Here is a 20,903-nt window from a genome sequence, read left to right as displayed (position 1 = left end):
TTTTGCCTAATTTGCTCTGTTAGAATCTAACTTTCCTGGAAGTTGGAACACCACTATAGTAGAATTTGTATGCTTGCCTTTGTGTTTGTATTTACAGTGTGTTGATCTAAGTGATATGGTGCTGTTTATCCTTTAGTATAGCATTTCTCAAACACTGTGGACCCCTGGGGTTCCAAGGATCTGGCCTCGGTTTCAATCTGTGCTGTTCAGGATGGTAGCCACCAGCCACATATAGAAGCGTGGCTGGTCTCAAACTGTGATCTGCAGTATGTGTGAAATACACATTGGATTTCAAAAACATATTACAAAAAATATAAAATATCTCAATTTTTATATTGATAAAATGTTGATAATATTGTGGATGTATTTGGCTAAGTAAAAAATACTATTAAAACCAATTTGACCTGGCTCTTTCTCCTTTTTATTTACTTATTTATTTAAGAAAAACCTTTTTTTAATATTTATTTATTTTTGAGAGAGAGAGCCAGAGAGAGAGACAGAGTGCAAGTAGGGGAGGTACAGAGAGGGAGACACAGAATCCAAAGCAGGCTTCAGGCTCTGAGCTATCAGCACAGAGCCTGACACAGGGCTCACGCTCATGAGCCCATCTATAAGATCATGACCTGAGACAAAGTCAGATGCTTAACTGACTGAGGCACCCAGGTGTTCCTCCCCTTTTTAAAATATGGCTACTAGAAAATTTAAAATTTCACATGTAGTTAGCATTATATTCTTATTGGACAGTGCTAAATTAGATAAACACTGGCTTGTAGCAGAACCTCATTCTTCAGTTCTTATATTCATTTCCTTTTGAGAGAGAGGGCAAGAGGGTGTGAGCAGGGAAGAGGGGCAGAGGAGGAGAGAGAGAATCTTAAGCAGTCTCCATGCTCAGTGCAGAGCCTAACCTAGGGCTGGAACTCACGATGGTGAGATCATGACCTGAGCTGAAATCAAGAGTCAGACACTTAACCTCCCAGTTCTCATGTTCTTGATAGTCAAGGCCAACAATTCCCAGTCTCTTGTTTCCTGACCCTTTTTCCCCTGGTTTTCATTTCTGAACATTCGAGGGCTATAGCTGTTCATTAGACTCTGATTTTCTCATTCAAATGTACCTGGACTCTATTCAATTCATTTATTACTGAGAGTCTCTAGACTCTCTCTCTTTTTTTTCTCAAATGTTTTATTTATTTCTGAGAGAGAGAGAGAGGCAGCGTGAGTAGGGGAGGGTCAGAGAGAGAGGGAGATACAGAATCTGAAACAGGCTCCAGGCTCTGAGCTGGCTGTCAGCACAGAGCCCAATGCGGGGCTCGAACCCACGAACTGTGAGATCATGACCTGAGCCGAGGCCGGACGCTTAACCAACTGAGCCACCCAGGTGCCCCATAGACTCTCGACCTCAATCTTGATGATTTGCATGATTTATACGAGAAAATATTTATTTGGTCCCACATCCCCTTCAAATAATCTTTAGCACACCAGGGGTACATATGCATTTTTTAAAAAACACCAGATGAGCATAGTCATACTTAGGTTCCTCCTTACCAGAGTCATTTTGTGTATGAAGAAACAGACTGTTTCTAGGTTAGAGGTTTCCAGAGCGGGCCTTACTCCCCTCAGGGGTACACGAGACAATTCACTGGGTTACAGTTAGAAAAACATCAAAACTTCTGTTTACATTTGTTTCACCCGATCCTCTTCTAATTTTTCATTACTTGTTCATATTTTATAATGAACGTATTCACTTAGCACCACCTGCTTCTAATTTGTAAATATTGGGAAAACTAATGTGTAAGTATTAGAGGGATGTGTGCTAAAGTTTTACTAGTAAGTGTATCTCATCAAAAGGTTCTGAGACCACTGGTCTAACGAAGGTAATTTCCCCCTAATGTACATTGAATCCCACCACTGTGTTAGTGACTCTTTTGAATATATGCAGTGCATTCATTCATTCATTCATCCATATATTATTGAAACTCTACTAGACTGCCATTGCTTTTCCTGTAATGTACCTGAACTCCGGGAGTCTAGATTCTGAATCTGTTTTCCTGCATGCCTCATGGCTGCCAGAAGTTTTGGCAGGCTTTGTGGTGTTTGGAGGTGGAAGAATGAGTGACGTAGGCCTTTTCTTCCATGGCTTGTCAGGGTGGTCTTTTAGTACTTTGTCAGAGGCCGGCTCCGGCAGGTCCAGGGGTCCCTGAAGGATGGACGGTGTCGGCAAGAGAGAGAGTGAGAGAGCCCCGAGATTTTTTCTGATCACCACGCAGGCATCTCTGTCCTATTGGTTTGGGCGTCTTTTTTTTAAGGTTCAACAATAACATGACATCAGAAGACAGAATTTTTACAGGGGCTAATTATTTGTAACAAGATGCTTTGATCAGCGGAAGGTGTACAGAAACAGGCTTTACAAAAGTATTCTTGCAGAACCTCCCCATATTCTTGACATCAGTCCCCCAGATTAAGATACTAACAAACTTATCTTCNGAGCTGTGCAAACGCTACCATATCCTTGCTGTGACTGCCATCCAGAGGGGCCGGTGCAGCTCCCGACAGTACTTAGCATGTCTTTGCCAAGGAGAAATGTCTGCCATTTCCGAATTTAACATTCTTCTCTTTATTGTTTTTAAAAGTTGTACTTTCTGGGGCTCTTCTCCCTGTTTGAATTCTTTTCCTAGCCGAGAACCATCACTTATTAAGATTTATTTGGTCCTTATTCCCATCCCAGGCACTAGCTATTGCCCTTTGTGCACCCAGATTTCTGTCACAGCACAAGGTGATCGCATCCCTGGAGTTACTTATGGAAGGTAAACAGCAGAACCTGGCCAGACATTCATGGAATCATTTGCTTGGGACAGACGAGATTTAAATCTGAGCCTCACAAGAACTTCAGATTACTCCCTGCCATGAGCCTTCAGGCTCATGAATGAAATCTGGCCATTACCTGTTCAAAAGGTACTCCCTGCCATGAGCCTTCATCTCTGCCATAAATCCCCCAAGGTCAAATATCTATGGTGCCTACCCTCCTATACTGTTGGTGGGAATGTAAACTGGTGCAGCCCCTCTGGAAAACCGTGTGGAGATTCCTCAAAAAAGTAACAATAGAACTCCCCTATAACCCAGCTATAGCACTGCTAGGAGTTTACCCAAGGGATACAGGAGTGCTGATGCATAGGGGCACATAGACCCCAATGTTCATAGCAGCACTCTCAACAATAGCCAAAACATGGAAAGAGCCTAGGTGTCCATCAACTGACGAATGGATGAAGAGGATGTGGTTTATCTATACAATGGAATACTACATGGCAATGAGAAAGAATGAAATCTGGCCATGTGTAGCAACATGGGTGGAACTTGAGGGTGTTATGCTAAGCGAAATAAGTCAGACAGAGAAGGACAGATACCATATGTTTGCAAGCATAGGAGGATTAGGAGGAACTTAATGGAGGACCATGGGGGAGAAGAAGGGGAAAAATAGTTGGGGAGAGGGAGAGAGGCAAACCATGAGAGACTCTTGAATGCTGAGAACAAACTGAGGGCAGATGGGGGGGAGGGAAAGGGGAGTGATGGGCATGGAGGAGGGCACTTGTGGGGATGAGCACTGGATGTTATATGGAAACCAACTTGACAATAAACTATTTTAAAAAAAGCAAATATCTATGGTGCCTTTACCTGTTCAAAATGCTTTTAGTCAAATGTGCCAAGGAGAGCATTTACTTGGGCGGATAAGGAAGGGTGGGCAGGAGATGAAAGAAGATATTCATTTTCAAGGACTATTCTCTGTCCTTAAGAACCTACTGTGTAGGGGAGCCTGGGTGGCTCAGTCTGTTAAGTGTCTGACTTCGGCTTAGGTCATGATCTCGCAGTTTGTGGATTTGAGGCCTATGTTGGGTTCTGTGCTGACAGCTAGCTCAGAGCCTGGAGCCTGCTTCAGATTCTGTGTGTGTCTCTCTCTCTGACCCTCCCCTGCTCATACTGTCTCACTCTCAGAAATAAATAAAACATTAAGAAAAAAAAAGAACCTACTGTGTAGACCACCATTTAGAAGACTAAGCTGGCTTCTTGGACTTAACATCCACTGAACTGCTGGAAGTAAAGACTGTGTGAAGCCACAGGAGGTTGTTGAAAGGGAGACAAAATCCCAGGTCCTCTGCCATGCTTATCCTCTCCCTAACTCATCTCTGTCTCCCAGGGCTTCCTTCATCATTCTGTGGTAGAGTGAAAAAGTATGTGGGCTTTGGGAAAAATTCAAATCCTATCTGCAACTGACTGTCTTTGGGACCTTGAGCAAGGTGCTTCTTTCAATCTTTCTATAAAGTTCTGTACAATTTCTATAATTATAAAAATCGTCATGTTAGTACGTACACTATGGGATTTTGAGAGTGCCTGGCACATGGTATGTACTAGGTAATTGGCTATTATTAATAGAATCTGCTGTAGTCCTCTCTCAAGTTAGATATGCTTAATCTCCTGGCTATTGTCTTTGATATTTTTCACTTGAGGTATAGCTGACACACAATGTTATTATGTTAGTTTCAGGTGCATACCATTGTGATTCAACAAGTCTGTCCCTTATGCTGCCTCACCACACGTGTATTCCTGGCTACACTCCTAAGAAAGCTTGAGTTGGAAGGAACGTGGGCACCATCTGGTCTGGAAGGAGCAAGAAGCTTAGAACCTGTCTGGTTTTGAGATTAAGCCAAGACCTAATTTGAGGATAACAAATTTTTTTATTATTTTATTATTTTTTCACTTATTTTAGAGAGAGAGAAAGAGTGCATGAGCAGGGGAGAGGGTAGAGGGAGAGAAAGAGAATCCCAAGCAGGCTCCACACTCAGCACAGAGCTTGACGCAGGGCTTGACCCCATGACCCTGGGAACATGACTTGAGCTGAAATCAAGAGTCAGATACTTAACCAACTGAGCCACCCAGGTGCCACGAGGATAAGAAATTATTAGAAAACTGCTTCTGATGTTACCTCTGAAGTAGGCGCAGATTTGAGTGGGTCAAATGGCATTCTCTCATAGATGTTCTTTTATTCAAGGAAGTAGGATATGAGATGAAGTTATTTTCACTTTGAAAGGAAAGTAGACGTAGCCTGGAAATGTTTTTATTTTCCCTCAATTTTCTGCATTGCGAAAAGGCTGCCATCTACCCTTGATCTCACACAAGCCTCCTTTCACAGATGAACTGAGCAGTCGCAAAGGGGTGAGCCTCCTTCGAACGCAGGGCCTGCCCCTGAGACCCAAATGCAATCTTTTATAATCTGGGCTGGAACAGAGACTTTGGGTGGCAGCCCCTTCCCAGGGGGGCACAGTGATTAGGTCAGTGGCTCTCGAGTCAGACTGCCTGGGTTCATGTCCCAGTGCTGCCCTTGCCGGCACTGTGAACTTTGGGTCACCCTGATTCTCTATGCCTTATTTTCCTTACCTGTAAAATGGGACAGTAATACTAATACCTATCTTATAAAACAAGCATACAGATTAAATGAGTTAAGAGCAGTAGAGTTCCTCACACAGTCCCAGGCACACAGGGAACACTGAATAAATGTTAGTTAGCATTGCTTTTTTTTTTTCCCCCCTTTTTCCTGGAAATTGGTTAGGCTAAAAATTACAGGGGCAAAAGTGCTTTCTTGCCTTGAAGTTGCTGATGTGGAAGGAAAATCGCAACTCTCCAATGAAGTTGAGCAAGAGGGCCTGGCTAGATGGTGGCTTAGAAGACAGGCAGCCTGGGCTTCTGTCCACAGTGTAATAAACAGCTCCAGCCCCCCAGGACCCAGCAGATCTTACTGCAAGAGGGATGCTGTGTGTCCAGAAGTCCTAATGGGCTGCACCCATCACCTTTGCCCCCAGAGGCTTATGCCAGACCAGTTTCCCCTGCCTGGAGCCCGACTCCAGGTTCAGCCAAGGAAAGCCGAATTTGACCAGGTCTAGCACGCAGTATTACTCACAGGACTGACATGTGGTTTTAATCCAGCCCTCTGAAAATATGCTTGTGTATTCCCTTTCACTCTAGTCATGGTTTTGTTATGAAAATTATTCAACTGATCTTTGAAAAGTGGAACGGAAACTCCAAGTTCAAAATCTCTGCCAGTCTCACTCAGAGTCTGAGTGGTGATGAATCAGTAATCTGCCAGTGGGGACTGTTTAGTTGAGAAGAGAGCAGAGGTTGGGGTGGGGGTGGGGGGCAGAATGGAGGGCTCTTTCACAACTCTGATCATGTTTCCAGAACCAGCACCAAACATGAGTTTTATGACATGTGCGCACGGGTGTGTGCGCGTGCTCACACACACACAGACACACGGCTTCTCTGTCTGTTCTTCCACCAAGAAACACTTTACAAATACTTTATAATTTTATCTGTTTTGATGGGGAGAGGACCCTGTGACCTCTGTCTTCTCTCCACCCCCCCTGCTCTGCATGGTATCCCATCAGTCATGGCGATTGAATGGAGGACCAGGATTCTGTTATCCTTTTCTGATGTCCGGGAGTTGAGGAAAGATGGCTTTGCCTCTGTCTCTGCCGATTGGTTCCTGTGCAGCAGCGAGCAGGAATCACAGTTGTCAAGTACAGGGGGTGTCAGGGCTCAGAGCAGGGCATTCTGGGACGTGGTCTAGGGTAGAGAGAGCTAGAGCCCAAAGGTAAATCCTGACCGGATTTTCTCAAAGGAGAACATTCCTTTCTCTGTGACCCTTTAGAAATGAGAAAAGGTCTGCTGGAGAGAGTACAAACTGTAATCCAGTCCTTTCCTCCAAAGGTCCTTGTTTCTGAAATGGACTCTGTGCAAAGGCCACCAGTTTGTACTGGACTTCTTTAGAAAAGTCCTTCTCGAAAGATCTTTCTGGTTTCCATTTCACAGAAGGCTCCCTCAATGCCATCTGCTCATCTTATGGAATAAACTTGCTCATGGGATATATTTGTGACCAGGGTGTCCTATTATTATCTTCATCACAGCCTGAGCCTATCTGTAGTGACAACACTGTGCCCTTATTAGTCATGGGAAAGACACTGCACTTCATTACTAAACTGCCTTACTGTTATCTGACCAGGGGCACACATTGAGCCCAACAGAAACCACCAAAGGATCTGTATTAGTTAGGTTTTGCTGTGATAATGCTGCATAAAGAACAACCTTACAATCTCAATGGCTTACAATACACACCTACATATCTATGTGTAGTTTGGGCCCAACAGGTATGGCTGGTTTAGCTCCAGGCTGGGGATTGGATTCAGGTCCCTTCCAGGTGCCTCACCTGGGGCATATGCCTCTCATGCTAGAGGACATGTTTGCAAGGAGGAAAGTCAAACCACAGAAGCACATACAAAGTGTCTTCTAGGAAGTGGCATATGTGATGTCCACTGATATTCCCCTGGCAAAGCAAGTCACATGGCCAAAGTCAAAGACAGTGGGTGGGGAGGTATACTTTCTTTTCAGTGAAACCATGGCAAGGTGAGGAGGATGGAATCAGTGAAACCATGGCAAGGTGAGGAGGATGGGAGAATAGCCACCAATGGCACTGCCTCTCATGTTGAAGAGCTGTCTTCCACCATCTATGGAGGCAGTGATAGGGAGTTTGGGGGTGGCTCCTGTCCCCAGCACAGAACCCCAGGTTTTCAGTGGGCCGGGCTCTTTTCTACTCTCCTGGCTTTCCTTCCCATGGTTCCTGTGGAACCCAAACCCCATGTTTGTCAAAATCTCAGTCTTTTCCTTTTAGTTCCTTCATGTTATTTCCTTTCTGGCTCCTACCCTTTCTCTCCTCACCTTCCAACATGGTTTTAAGCCAAGCAATTCCTTCCTGTTCCATCCTTGATATCTTTGGATGGACAAGACCTTTCCCACTGCCAACGTGGTCTCCTCTTAACTTATACTTGTAGTTTTATGATGAGAGAGTTTCTCTTTCAGCCTCTTCCTTGAGCTGTGCTCCCAAATATCCCATTTTTTTACTCTGACATTACAATACGTGAAATGCAGGTGAGGGGATGGGTACTTTTCAGATCCCAGAAAGGTAAAGGGTATTCAGAAAGTGGAGGCAGAAACACTGATCCCACTACTCATTTAAATGTACTAAATTGGGGCATCTGGGTGACTCACTTGGTTGAGCATCTGACTTCAGCTCAGGTAATGATCTTACAGTTTCTGGGCTTGAGCCCCACGTCAGGCTCTGCACTGACAGCTCAGAGCCTGGAGCCTGCTTCAGATTCTGTGTCTCCCTGTCTCTCTGCCCCTCCCTACTTGTGTTCTCTCTCTCTCAAAAATTAATTAATTCATTAATTTTAATTAAAAAAAATTTTTTTTAATGTTTTATTTATTTCTGGGAGAGAGGGAGAGAGACAGTGTGAGCAGGGGAGGGCCAGAGAGAGAGGGAGTCACAGACTGAAACAGGTTCCAGGCTCTGAGCTGGCAGTCAGCACAGAGCCCGACGCGGGGCTTGAACCCACGAACCGTGAGATCATGACCTAAGCGAAAGTCGGACGCTTAACCAACTAAGCCACCCAGGCGCCCCTCACTAATTTTAATTTTAATGAATTAAAAAAATGTACCAAAGCATATAGTGGATCCTTTACATATTTTGACTCATTTATTTCTCATGGCAATCCTTGGAGAGAGGAATTATCTCATTTTCCGCCATTTTGTGACTGAGGAAATGGGGCAGAGAGGTTGTGTAACTTGCCCATTGTCACACAGTTCAAAAGGGAAGAAATGACTTAGAACTCAGCTATGTTTTCCCCAAATCCTCCTGTTTAGCTACCCCCTTTTTTCAGTCCTCTTCCTCTGCAGCTGTGGGTGGACATGACCACTAGGCTAGCGGGCATCTTCTCCAAGGAATGAGGGGTGAGGAGTGGGGGTTTGAGAAGAGGAGAAATAGAGAAGCTGCAGCAATGGTCAGTAAAGGCCACACCATTCCTCTTTCCAGGCCTCCAGCATCATCTCAGGGCAGAAAGGATAGTGTGAGTGTTTGGATGGGGAAATTGGAGGCGGGCTTGGCTGGCAAGTGTGCAGGAAGGGTGTCCATTGGGTCCCACTGACAGACTTTCTAGTATATCATGCTTCATTCCCCTTTCCCCTTCTCTACCGTACTCTTTGTTATTAAGCTGGATATTTCTCTTCACAGGATGTTTTTCCAGTTTGATCAAAGCTGCTTTTTTCTTCTCAAAGCTTTACTTGGGTGGCCCTCTGGGGGACATCTGCTTCTGGCCGTTTTGAACCTTTCTCTCCGCGCAACTGCACAATCGCCAACTTTCCCCAGGTTGTCTGAAGCCAAGTAAGGCCGAGAAGAAGATCAAAACAGTCTGTCTTCTTCAAACATTTTTAAAAAGATGATTTATTTCTCTCCAGTGGTATCCAAAAGTTTGAAAATACAGATTATGAATCCAACATGAAAACATAGTTTTCTTTTTAGAAGGGGGAAAAAAAACCCCAAACAGACTTCTTTTTCTATGCCCATGTCTTCTTTTAGTTTTAATTAAAAATATTGGTATTCTTGCTGGCTGTGGGACCCTGGGCAAATGTGAGCACCCTGGACCTTTCTGTTTTCTCAGCTATAAAATAGGAATGAAATAATTCCCACATCCCTCATATGCATGAAGATTAAAGGAGATAATAACTGATATACGATGAAAAGTTAGTCTCAGGAAAGAGTGAGACCCAATGGCTTCATCTCTTGGTGTCTCCACTATAGAAATCCTCACAATTTTCCCCAGAGCTGTATGTCCTGTGTGGTCGCTGCAGCACTGTTTCCTATAATAAAAAATAGGAATGATCTAAATATTCTCCCTGTAGAGAAGTGGTTCAAGAAATTATGGCATCTTCCCCCTGAACTATTATGCAGCGAGTAAGTAACTCTAGATAGACAGATTCGGAAAAAGCTTCAGGACATATTGTCATGTCATCAAGCAAGTTGTGGATCAGTCTTCTCTTTGATGCTCAAAATAATTACCGTGTATGGTAGAAGAAAACATAATCTCCCAAAGGACATCTGTATCTTAATCCCTGGAACCTGCAAATGTTGCCTTATTTGGAAAAAAAGACTCTTTGCATATCTCAGTTAAGCATCATGAGATGGGAGCTGATCCTGGGTTATCTAAGTGGGCCCCATGTCCCATCACAGGTGTCCTTGTAAGATGGAGGCAAAGAGAGATCCGATATACACAGAAAAGGGGGAGGCATAGTGGCCACAAACTGGAGTGGTGGAGCATTGGGCTGAGGAATGCCACCGGAACCTTCCACGGGGAGCATGGCTCTGCTGGTACCCAGATTTCAGCTTTGTGAAACTGGTACTGAACACATTTCTGATGTTTTAAGCCAGCAAGTCTGCGGGTGTTTGTTATAGCAGTCACAGGAGGTTAATACACCGTGACATGTGTGCACGTTTTGATGCAAAGAAAAGAAACAGGCCTGGGGAGATGTCCATCCAAATTGTTGACTGTGGTTCCCCCCTGGGGAAGGGAAACAATGTTCATATTTTGTTTGATTTTCTCAATACTATTGGAGTTTTTCACAGTGTTTACTCATGCATATATTGTGTGTGTGTGTGTCTTTTAAATTGTAATAAAGACCAAATTAAAATATATCTAATCAGAACAAAATTTAGAATCTCACTTCAAAAGGATTATCAGATAAAGACCTCTTAGGGGGTGATAAGAATCATCTATTTTATGGAAAAAAAGGCTTAGTTCCACTGGGGACATTCTGTAGAACCATGTGGAATGCCTCTCAGAGTTGTCCCTCTGAAGGATGGAGACTGGGCACTTATCCACTGACCTTTGTCCCGTTTAGGCTGAGGGGTGTCACCAAAGGTATTAACTTCCCCTGTGCCTCCCTGAAGAGCAGGCAAGAAAGCCGAGAGTGAATCAGGCACTTGAGGTGGGGAGCTGGCAGTGTGCAAGGGGACCATCCCCTGTGGGGGCAGCTGGAATCAGTCTTCAGTCAGGGGCCAAGAGTGCCATAACATGGGGCACAAAAAGCATCTTCTATAGAGAGAAAGGAGGGAAGAACCCCAGAATTGGAGGAGCCCTTCTGGCAGCAGACTTGCAGTGCCCTAGGCCAGGGAATGTGTTTATCCCTCTCATAAAACCCCTCTTATCTGAGGGCCCATTTCATATGGAGCTTCCTGTATGGCAGGCACAGTGATAGTCCCAAGACACAATAGCAAGTGAGCCAATGTCCCGGTTGTGTGGATCAACAGACTTTAAATGATCAAATATAGTAAAGAATGAAAGGGTATGCTCAGGGAGGAGCTGTGTGTTACAGGAGCACATAGCTAGGGCCATTCAGCCCATTGAGGGGCCTCTGTGGAATGCTTCCTATTTAGGTGTCTAAATAATGAACATGGAGGGAGAGGAGTGTTCCAGGCAATGGAACAGCATGGGCGAAGTATGTAGATAGAGAAGGTCTGGCAGTGACCAGGAATTGAAAGAAGTTCAGTGTGACTCAAGGACTCCAGGCACTTAGACTTTCTCCAGAGAGGCTTTGAAAGATATGACCCAGTGTGTGGATAGTGGATTGCAGAGGAGCAGGAGTGGAGGGAGAGATCAATTACATGTCCTAGTAAAGAAGAGGGTACTGGGCCTACATAGACAGAGAGGCCAATGAGAACTGAACTGATTCAAGAGATGTCGAGGAGGGAACATTTGCAGGACTTGGGTATAGGGGGCAGAGTCAAGGGTGGAATGGAGATCAGGCCCAGATTTCTGGCTTGGATATCTGGGTGGATGGTGCTACCTTTCAGCAGATTGGAAACCGAAGGAGGGACGTGTTTAGAGGTGGGGGAGAGGGTGAGTAAATTATATAAAGTAGAGAACTTCTGGTTGACCCAGTGACCCGTCCCCTCTCTCTGACTCCTAGAAATCTGTGAGAGGTGGGCCACCTCTCTTCTTGTTCTGTGACACTCTTTACGGGTGGTGTCTTGGGGGTGCTAAGTGGTCAGCATACGTGGAGGCCGCACTCAGTTTCCACAAAGCTAGTGAACAGATCTTGTGAAAATGTACAGAGGGGACAAAACTCTTGGACTTCCCAGAGCTATTTGGGTACTGTGGCTCCTGACCTAGATGTTCGAAAAAGTTGATTGTTCTGTGGCCTGCCCTAGTCACTGCATTCTGTTAGGGCATGTCCTTCTTAAAAATGTGCCACCAAGGCCCGTGACTGTGAACATGGCTGCATAAACTGCATACCTGCCACTGTCTCCTGGAAACCATTTGAAAGCAACAAAGAGAATAGAAGGCAAAATGAAAATTCCTTTTTTTTTTCATTTTTTTCTTTTCTTTTTTCTTTTTTTTTTTTTTACAAATAGCTTATTGTCAAATTAGTTTCCACATAACACTCGGTGCTCATCCCCACAAGTGCCCTCCTCCATGCCCATCCCTCCTCCCCCCCACATCCATCAGTCCTCAGTTTTTGTCAGCATTCAAGAGTCTCTCATGGTTTGCCTCTCTCCCTTTCCCCCAGCATTTCCCTCCTTCTTCTCCCCCTTGTTCTTCCATCAAGTTCCTCCTAATCCTCCTATACGTGCAAACATATGATATTTGTCCTTCTCTGCCTGACTTATTTCGCTCAGCATAACACCTTCAAGGTCCATCCATGTTGCTACACATGGCCAGATTTCATTGTTTCTCATTGCCATGTAGTATTCCATGGTATAGATAAAGCACATCTTCTTGATCCATTCATCTGTTGATGGACACTTAGGCTCTTTCCATGTTTTAGCTATTGTGGAGAGTGCTGCTATGAACGTTGGGGGACATGTGCTGCTATGCATCAGCAGAAAATTCCTTTTTAAGGCTGACTCAGGAGACACCAGAATCCTTGGGAGCTGTGTAAAAAGTGGTCAGTTTCTTGCAGAGCAGTGTTGGGAGATGTAGGAGAGGGGAGGAGAGATCCCAGTGGGGGCAGATCCCAGAAAGCCCCGATACAAATATAGCTGAGAAGCAAGGTTTCTGTCTTGTCTGCAAAGGAGCCTGTGAAGATGAGGGTGGCTGAGGTTGCCCAACAACCCCAGCTGGACCATTAAGATGAGAGAGTCAGAGGAGGGGACAGAGGAAGGACCATGCTCCTCGGCCAGATTTGCAGGACGCAGTCTGGCCACAGTTCTAACTCCTAAGAAGAGTTCGGCATCCATACAAAGACACTGTAAGGAAAAGAAACAAGGAAGAGCAAAGTTTATGAATGGATGAAGGTCAGTCACCCTGAAACAGGTGAAAATTTCGAGCAATCATTTCACTATGAATTTATAAAGCTCAATGAAAAAATATATCTCTGAAGGAACACTACAAAAGCGAAATGCAAGAATGCAAGAAAAAATGGTAAGATAGCAGGAAGAAATGAAATATGATCTGGGAAGAAATGGGGAAAACTAGACAGTAACTGGAATTAGGTAGAAATTAGAAAGTACTCAAGGAGAAAACACAATAAGCCAAATAGAATGAGAAACATGAATAAACTGAAATGAAAATAGTTAGAAAGGAGAAGATGGAAGATACACATTGGAGAGAAGATGGAAGATACACAGCACAGACAACAGAGATCCAACATATATGTAATTAAAGAGGCTGAAGAAAAAACTAAAAATAAAATAGTGGAATAGAAAACATACTTCACATTTAGTCTAAGAAAACTTTGGTGAAAGAAACTATTTAAATCTACCCTTTCTAACAAGGTGGATTGCGCCAAGAAAAATGGACCCAAGAAAGTCAACATTGAGATATATTCTAGTAACGTCACTGGACTTCAAAGAAAACAAAAGATCACCTCACACCCGTCAGCATGGCTCAGAAGACAAGATAACAAATGTGGGAAGGATGTGGAGAAGAGGGAACCCTTCTGCACTGATGACGGGATTGTAAACTGGTTCAACCACTGTGGGGAACAGAATGGAGGCTCCTCAAAAAACAAAAAAATTGGAATTGTCAGACAATCCAGGAACCCCACTTGTGGGTGTATATCTGAAGGAAATGAAATCAGTGTCTCGAAGAGATATTATTCAGAATAGCCAAGAAATGGAAACAACCTAAGTATCCACTGACAGATGGACAGATAAAGAAAAAAAATATATAATATATATTTTTATATATTTTATACATTATACATTTCATACCTACACATACACACACAGCACAATATTATTCAGCCATAAAAAAAAAAAAAAAGGAAATCCTGCCATTGTGACAACACGGATGAACTGTGAGGACATTATACTAAGTGAAACAGGCCAGACAGGGAAAGACAAATACTATATGGTATCATTTTATGTGGAACCTAAAAAATAACATGTCAAACTCATAGAAACAGAGTGGAATGATGGTTGCCAGAGCTGGGAAAGGGAGGAGAAGGGGAGATGCTGGTCAAAGAATATAGAGACTTTCAGTTATAAAGTGACTGAGTTCTGAGGATCTAATGTACAGCAGGTGATTATAGGTAAGAATACTATATTGTACACTTCAGATTTGCAGAGTGTAGATCTTAAGCATTCTCAACATACACACACACACACACACACACACACGAAGGTAACTGTGAGGTGATAGGTGTGCTAAATAACTTGGCTGTGGTGATCATTTCATAATGTACATGTATATCAAAGTATATGCTTTCAATATATGCAGTTTTATTTGTCAAATGTAAAGCTGGAAAATGTAAAGACAAAGAAAATTCTTATGGCAACTAGGCAGGGTAAAATGTCCATCTGTTCAGTGGGGCAGGACCCACAAGCCATTCCAAGAAAGAAACGGTGACAAAATATTTTATTTCTAGTTAGACTTTCCTTCAGGTCTGAATGCTATAGAAAAACAGTTTTGAACATGCAGGAACTCAGAGAATTTTGTTCACATGTGCACTGCTTGAGGAAATGATGGAGTTTTGGCTTCAGCCAACCAAGAAATAATGAAAAACTAGGGCAAAAGGGACAGGAGCACGCAAAGAATGTATTTCACTGAAGAGCAAAGACTTGAACAAATGTGAGTATTGGACTAATGGGATAGAAGGCACAAGTTTTATATTCTAAAAATTTTTAAATGAGAGACTCTTGAATGCTGAGAACAAACTGAGGGCTGATGGGGGTGTGGGAGAGGGGAAGGGGGGTGTTGGGCATGGGGGAAGGCACTTGTTGGGATGAACACTGGGTGTTATATGTAAACCAGCTTGACAATAAGCTATTTAAGGAAAAAAAGTAAATAAAAATGATAGAAATTTGGAAGAAATTCAGAAAGAATAAACATGCTATTCATTAATAACAGGTGAGAACCAAGGGATATCATTTGAAGCTGCCAGCTACAGTAGAAATGTAAGCATATTGTACAAAGGCAAACATTAAAATGGACAATGCAAGTGATTAACATTGAATAGCAATGGAGTGGTAAGGGACGGGGAGAAGGCAGGTGCTAATTTTATGATCATACTAGGGATTCAGAGCTACTGTCTAAAGAAGTAGACAATTAAGGGCAAACAAACATCAAGGTGTACACCACAAACAAAAGTAAAGGTAACTGAAAACATGCTGAAAGAATTCCAAATTACAAGTACAAAAATATACTGTAAAAATTTACAACAAAACAAAGACTAAACACGTATAGCATATCAGGTAACACAAATGGACGAAACCTACGTAGTGAAAGAACACAGAACTGTTTTGGTGGAAGTGTATGTGTATGTAAGCGTGTATGTGTCTATGTATATGTGTATATGTGTGTGTGTCTGTGTGTACGGAGACACAGAGCACACAAAGTCCTCTCCTAAACCTTTACCCCCGGGTAGACCATGAAGGAACCCTCTGGGCAGATTTGAATACCATTGTTCCAGCCCATCTCCACCAGGCAGGAGAGAGATTCCAAATGAACTCCAGGATTTGAGAGCTCACATTTATGAAGGAAGATCTTCCCTAGGCTTTGTCTCTCTGCCCTGTGGCCCTGGGGGCCTTGACTGGGGTGAGGAGAAATCAGAAACCTGCTTTCATCTGATCTTTCCACTGCTATTAAGCCTACTGGTTGCCACCCTGTCGTGCCTCAGGCAGGGTGTTCAGACTTGGGGCTGCATGGGCCTGGGACATAGACCTACCTGCCGGCTTACAGCAGTATAGGTACCTTGGAGTCAGGTGAAGAGGGGTGGGGCCCAAGAACTTGCCTTTCAGACAAGTTCCCAGTGATACTAATGCTACTGGGAACAACGTGTTTAAAAATCACTGCCCCTGGGGCACCTGGGTGGCTCAGTCAATTAAGCATCCAACTCTTGATTCCAGCTCAGGTCATGATCTCATGGCTCGTGTGTATGAGCCCCGCGTCGGGCTTTGCACTGACAGTGCAGAGCCTGCTTGGGATTCTCTCTCCCTCTCTTTCTGTTCCTCACCCCTGCCCAAAATAAATAAATAAACTTAAAAAAAGTCACTGCCTAGAGCATGTCCTTGTCCACACATGTGGAGCTGGTGCTACCACACTGGTGTGCCAACAAAGGCTGGGGCATCCAGCAACCTTCTGAGCAAGTGGGGCAGGGAGAAGGGCCGAGGCAAGGACTTGGTTACACCTGGCTGCAGGAGAGGCTGGGCAAGAGCATCCATAGCAGGGCAGCTTGGAAAAGGGAAAAGCTTGCTTGCAGGAGATGATTAGAGGCTTACAGAGTGGGCCCTAGGACTCACATGGAGATGAAAAGAGAGGGGCCAAGCACTCTGTGGTGAGGTATAGATGTGAAAAGAGATGTTTCCGGTGCTTGGTAGTGCCATCACCATGGTTTATTCAAGGGGGAGAAGCCCAAGCCTGCCTGCAGGCATCAGCAAAGGCTGCCCTGGAAGGCCAAGCAAAAAGCTCAGCTTTGAAGCAGGACCATGCTTGGCAGTGGCTGCCCATTCCTCCCCCGAAGGCAGCTAGGTGTACTCCACCATCTACGTCCCCTCTGTGTGCCTGAGATGTTCATTCACTATCCTTGTCGTTTTGTGGGTTGGGCCTGACAGTTTCCCAGGTCTCAGATTTTCTTTTTCTACCCTGCCCCCCAGGCATCCTGGCTCTGGAGAAAGCTGCGTGGCAAGAGGCGGCTGGTGATGGCATTCTGCCTCTTGATGACTCTGTCTGTGGTGGCTGTCAGTCGCTTCCCCCTAGAGCGTCCAGCGACCGGCCCAGACCCTGGTCCCATGGAGCCCCAGGAGGTAACTGGTGCCCTTGGCCCCCACAACCTGCAGGCTCTGAGCTCCAGCTGGAGGCAGCAGGCAAGAGACCTAGGGCTCTGGAGAGGCTGGGCCTTGCCTCGGAATTCCATCCCGGTGTGTGCTGAGGGGCAAGGCCACAGAGGGCCAGTGGACAGAAGAAGGAAGTCCCTGAGAGGGGACAGTAGGCATCCAGGGAGGGTCAGGAGGGACATGACTTTGGCATCTCTAGGAAATTGGAGACTCAGTACCCAGCGTCTTGTGCTCCTGAGGGAGGATGAGGTCAGGGGTCCAGGACCCAAAGACCTGGGTCCCCCCTGGCACGACAGTCTAATCAGAGAGGCACAGAATGAGACTGGCACCCTGGATGGCACCCTCGCAGGGCAGGGCATGACGGTTTTACAGGCTTGGAGATCTACTGCTGGACTGAGCGTCAGGCCCCACCAAGCAGAAGGCAGCAATCTGCCAGGATGGACTGGTGGGCGACTGGCAGGGCTCCCCACCCCAGTTGCAGGGGCTCCTCAGTGGCCGGGCTCTGTTGGTGAGCTACAGAGATCTGTCTGGTGCGAGGCTGAGAGCCCTGCTCCCCGGACGGGCTTGAGGACCGGTGAACAGGTCCCCCCGTGGCTCACAGAGCACGACGTGCAAGTGCTCCAGCTCTTGGCCCAGGGGAAGGTGGTGGGCAAAACCAGGGTCCCTGGCCATGGGCAGGTGCTGCAGGTTGGCTTCTCCAGTGATGGGGCCTTTCTGGATGTGTCTTCTGGGCTCAGCCATCTCTGCTCCCAGGGGCTCTGCGGCCTGATCAAGAGGCCCGGGGACCTGCTTGAGGTCCTGGCCTTCCATGTGGACCGTGTGCTAGGGCTGCACCGAAGCCTGCCTGCCGTGGCCCGGAACTTCCGGAGCTCCCTGCTGCCCTACCGATACACAGATGGCAGCACAAGGCCTGTCATCTGGTGGGCGCCTGATGTGCAGCACCTGGGAGACCCAGACGATGATCAGAACTCTCTGTCCTTGGGCTGGCTGCAGTACCAGGCCTTGCTGGCACATGGCTGTGGCTGGCCAAGCCAGGCCCCCTGCCTGGGCCTCCACCACGCTGAATGGGCTCGCCTGGCACTCTTCGACTTCCTGCTGCAGGTATGTGGGGCTGGGCTCGGTGAGGGTGGAGAGCAGCAGAAGCCTGCCACTGATGATGAATGGGGACACTGAGTTGCCCTTCTGAGGGTGGTTGGTGACTCCCCCTCTGATCTTTGTCTTTTTTCCAATCCTTGTCTTTTGACCACCAAGCACCTGTTTCTGTTATTTGTCTGCTTTTGCATTTATTCATCCAGTGGTGTGCTGGACCCGGCTCATATGGGCTTACAAGAGCCAGTTGTTAAAAATTTCAGGAATTTTGTGGCCTGATTGAGAAACACAGGCATTATTAAAAATTAACTTACATCGGGGCGCCTGGGTGGCTCAGTCAGTTAAGCGTCCGACTTTGGCTCAGGTTATGATCTAACGGTTCTGGATTCGAGCCTCGCGTCGGGTTCTGTGCAGCAGCTCAGAGCCTGGAGCCTATTTCAGATTCTGTGTCTCCCTCTCTCTCTGCCCCTCACATGCTCATGCTCTGTCTCTCTCTGTTTCAAAAATAAAGAAAAACTATACAAAATTTTTAAAAAATTAAATTACATCAACTAACAGTATGATAAGTTATTATTGGAAGAAAAAGGTAGTAAATCCTCAGAACTCATTAATTCCTACTGATTTCACTGTATTTTACTACAATCTGTGCTTTTTAGGTTATTTGCATCTGTATAGTAAATACTGTATGGTGGTGAGTTACTGCACATTTCCTGTCACTTCCACATTCAGTCATGTTGGCAGCTTGAAATTGGCCAGGGTGTGAGTATTTACACCATGGGAGTCAGCAGCTGCTACAAATCTGGACTCCCCCCTACTTTTGAGAGCCGGTTTGTTAAACATTTATCTGCACATCACTGTTGATAATGTTATATCCTTGAATCAACAAGGATTCAAGATGGTTGCCTGATTTAGAAAAGAACGGAGGTATGAGGAGAGGGAAAGACACAGAAAGACACAGGGATGATATTTGGGCCCTGAAGAATGAGAAAGGACTCTAACCACAAGGTCAGCTGAGGTCATTGCTGTGCCAGAGGTTAACCCTGGAGTTTCTGGGGATCTTTATAGAATTGGGCAGTTGGGGCATAGGGGTTAACTAGGGGACTGCAGGCATTGGCTATTTATTGACTGTAAACAGTGTGGCTGTTCTGGGGCCTATGCTGGATGTCAGCTGAGACATATGCATGGAGGTGTGTCCAGAAGGATATAAAGACAAAAAAGAAAAAGAAAAAAAGCTTAAAATGGGTGAATATGTGTACTAAATGCAGCCTGAGCCAGCCCCCGTTTCTGCCTGTTGAGAAAAGACCCCACACGAGCCCTTTGCTTCACTTGCTGGGGTGAGTGGGCGAGCCACAGACTGGATTCAGGCAGCCAGGGGCCTACACACTGTATTGGGTCCACACAGGGTTCATCCACAATATGTTTTTAGAAAATTCTTAGACAACATGTAATACTTTGGAGATTTCCCCTAAAAATCCAGCTTCCTTTGAAAGCATTGGGCGGTTTAGTAACATGGGGCCTCCATCCCATATGGCAGCCATCAGCCTGAGCAGAGCAATCATGCCTGTTTCAGAGGCTGCCATGCTCTCCTTTGGGCCAAGGGCCCTACCTCCTTATTGTCTGACTTCCACCTACCGCCCCTCCCTCAGAGCCATGAACGTGACCTGTCAGCCGGTGGATGTTTGTTCCCGTTCAACGAGCTCAGTGGTCTCCTGAGTTACTTCTGGCTCCTCCAATATGTGTCTCTGAGGCTGCTTTGTGGGAAGGAGTGTGGAGCTCAGTGATCAGTGTGCGCTGATAGATAGACCTGGGCTTGAACCCCTCCCTCCCACACCTTCCTGCAGAAGGCACTGAGCAGATGACTTTGCCTGTTAGACATTCACTTTTCTTACATCTAAAATGAGACTGGGTGTCCTGACCTTACCTCCTTGGGCCTGATCATTATAATATGTGGTAGCTTCTAATGGCCAGCACCTGCATCTGAGGGCTTGCTCTGGGTGACCTGTGACAGGCTGGGTGCTGGGGAACTAACGCTCTCCAGATAGTGTGGTCAACCATCCAGGTTGGGAAGGAGGCGTTTCTCAGACCATAGGACATATAGCCCTGGGCAAACAAGGAAGGCTGGTCATGCTAATTTCTAGGAGAAGTCTTTGGTGACTGATGGGAGCCAGTGTATAAAAGCCCTGGCTCGTTGGCTGGGGTTGCTCTTCAGTGTGTGTTATAAGTGTGTCTCAGAGTTCCCTAACAGGATTGAGCCCTAATTACTCACAGTGGTCATTGTTTACCCTCTCTGTCTCACTTCTCTGCTCCCTGCTTGTGTTTTTGGATTAGCTCACACACAAAAAGCTGCTATTGCTTGAATCCTTGTCTCAAGATCTGTCTCTGGGGGAGCCTGGCCCATGTCAGATGATAACACTGACCCTGTGTGGTTTCTGCATGCAAGATGATTCATGTAATACAGTGCCTGGAGGGTAGCACATGCATAATTATAAGCGGGCACTGTCCCCAACACTTTATAGGCATCAACTCATCCAATCCTCATAGCAATCTTACAAGTGATATACATTTATCCCTATTTAAAGTTGAGAAATTGAGGTCCAGAGAGGTTAAATTACTTGCCCAAGGTCATGGCTGCTAGAGTTGTGACAAAGCCTAATGGTTGCCTAATGGT

The 20,903-nt window shown here is 45.5% G+C and overlaps 1 protein-coding gene across 10 annotated transcripts in view; it reads left to right on the top strand.

Annotated features, from left to right (window-relative positions):
- Window positions 1-20,903, top strand: part of GASK1A (golgi associated kinase 1A) — an 85,822-nt gene that overhangs the window by 20,265 nt on the left and 44,654 nt on the right. For all 10 annotated transcript variants that reach the window (XR_013332524.1, XR_013332522.1, XR_013332523.1 and 7 more), the window contains exon 2: window positions 16,967-18,247. Coding sequence is in view for 3 of the 10 variants with exons in the window: in XM_077753699.1 (XP_077609825.1) it covers window positions 16,967-18,247 (1,281 nt within the window). In the remaining 7 variants the exon portion in view is untranslated. The remainder of the gene's footprint in view (window positions 1-16,966; window positions 18,248-20,903) is intronic.

Source organism: Crocuta crocuta, unplaced genomic scaffold (assembly GCF_008692635.1).
Source record: "Crocuta crocuta isolate KB4526 unplaced genomic scaffold, BGI_CrCroc_1.0 scaffold655, whole genome shotgun sequence".
NCBI classification, from domain to species: Eukaryota; Metazoa; Chordata; class Mammalia; order Carnivora; family Hyaenidae; genus Crocuta; species Crocuta crocuta.
The sequence above is the reverse complement of the archived record's forward strand: the minus strand, read 5'-3'. Positions and strand labels throughout refer to the sequence as shown.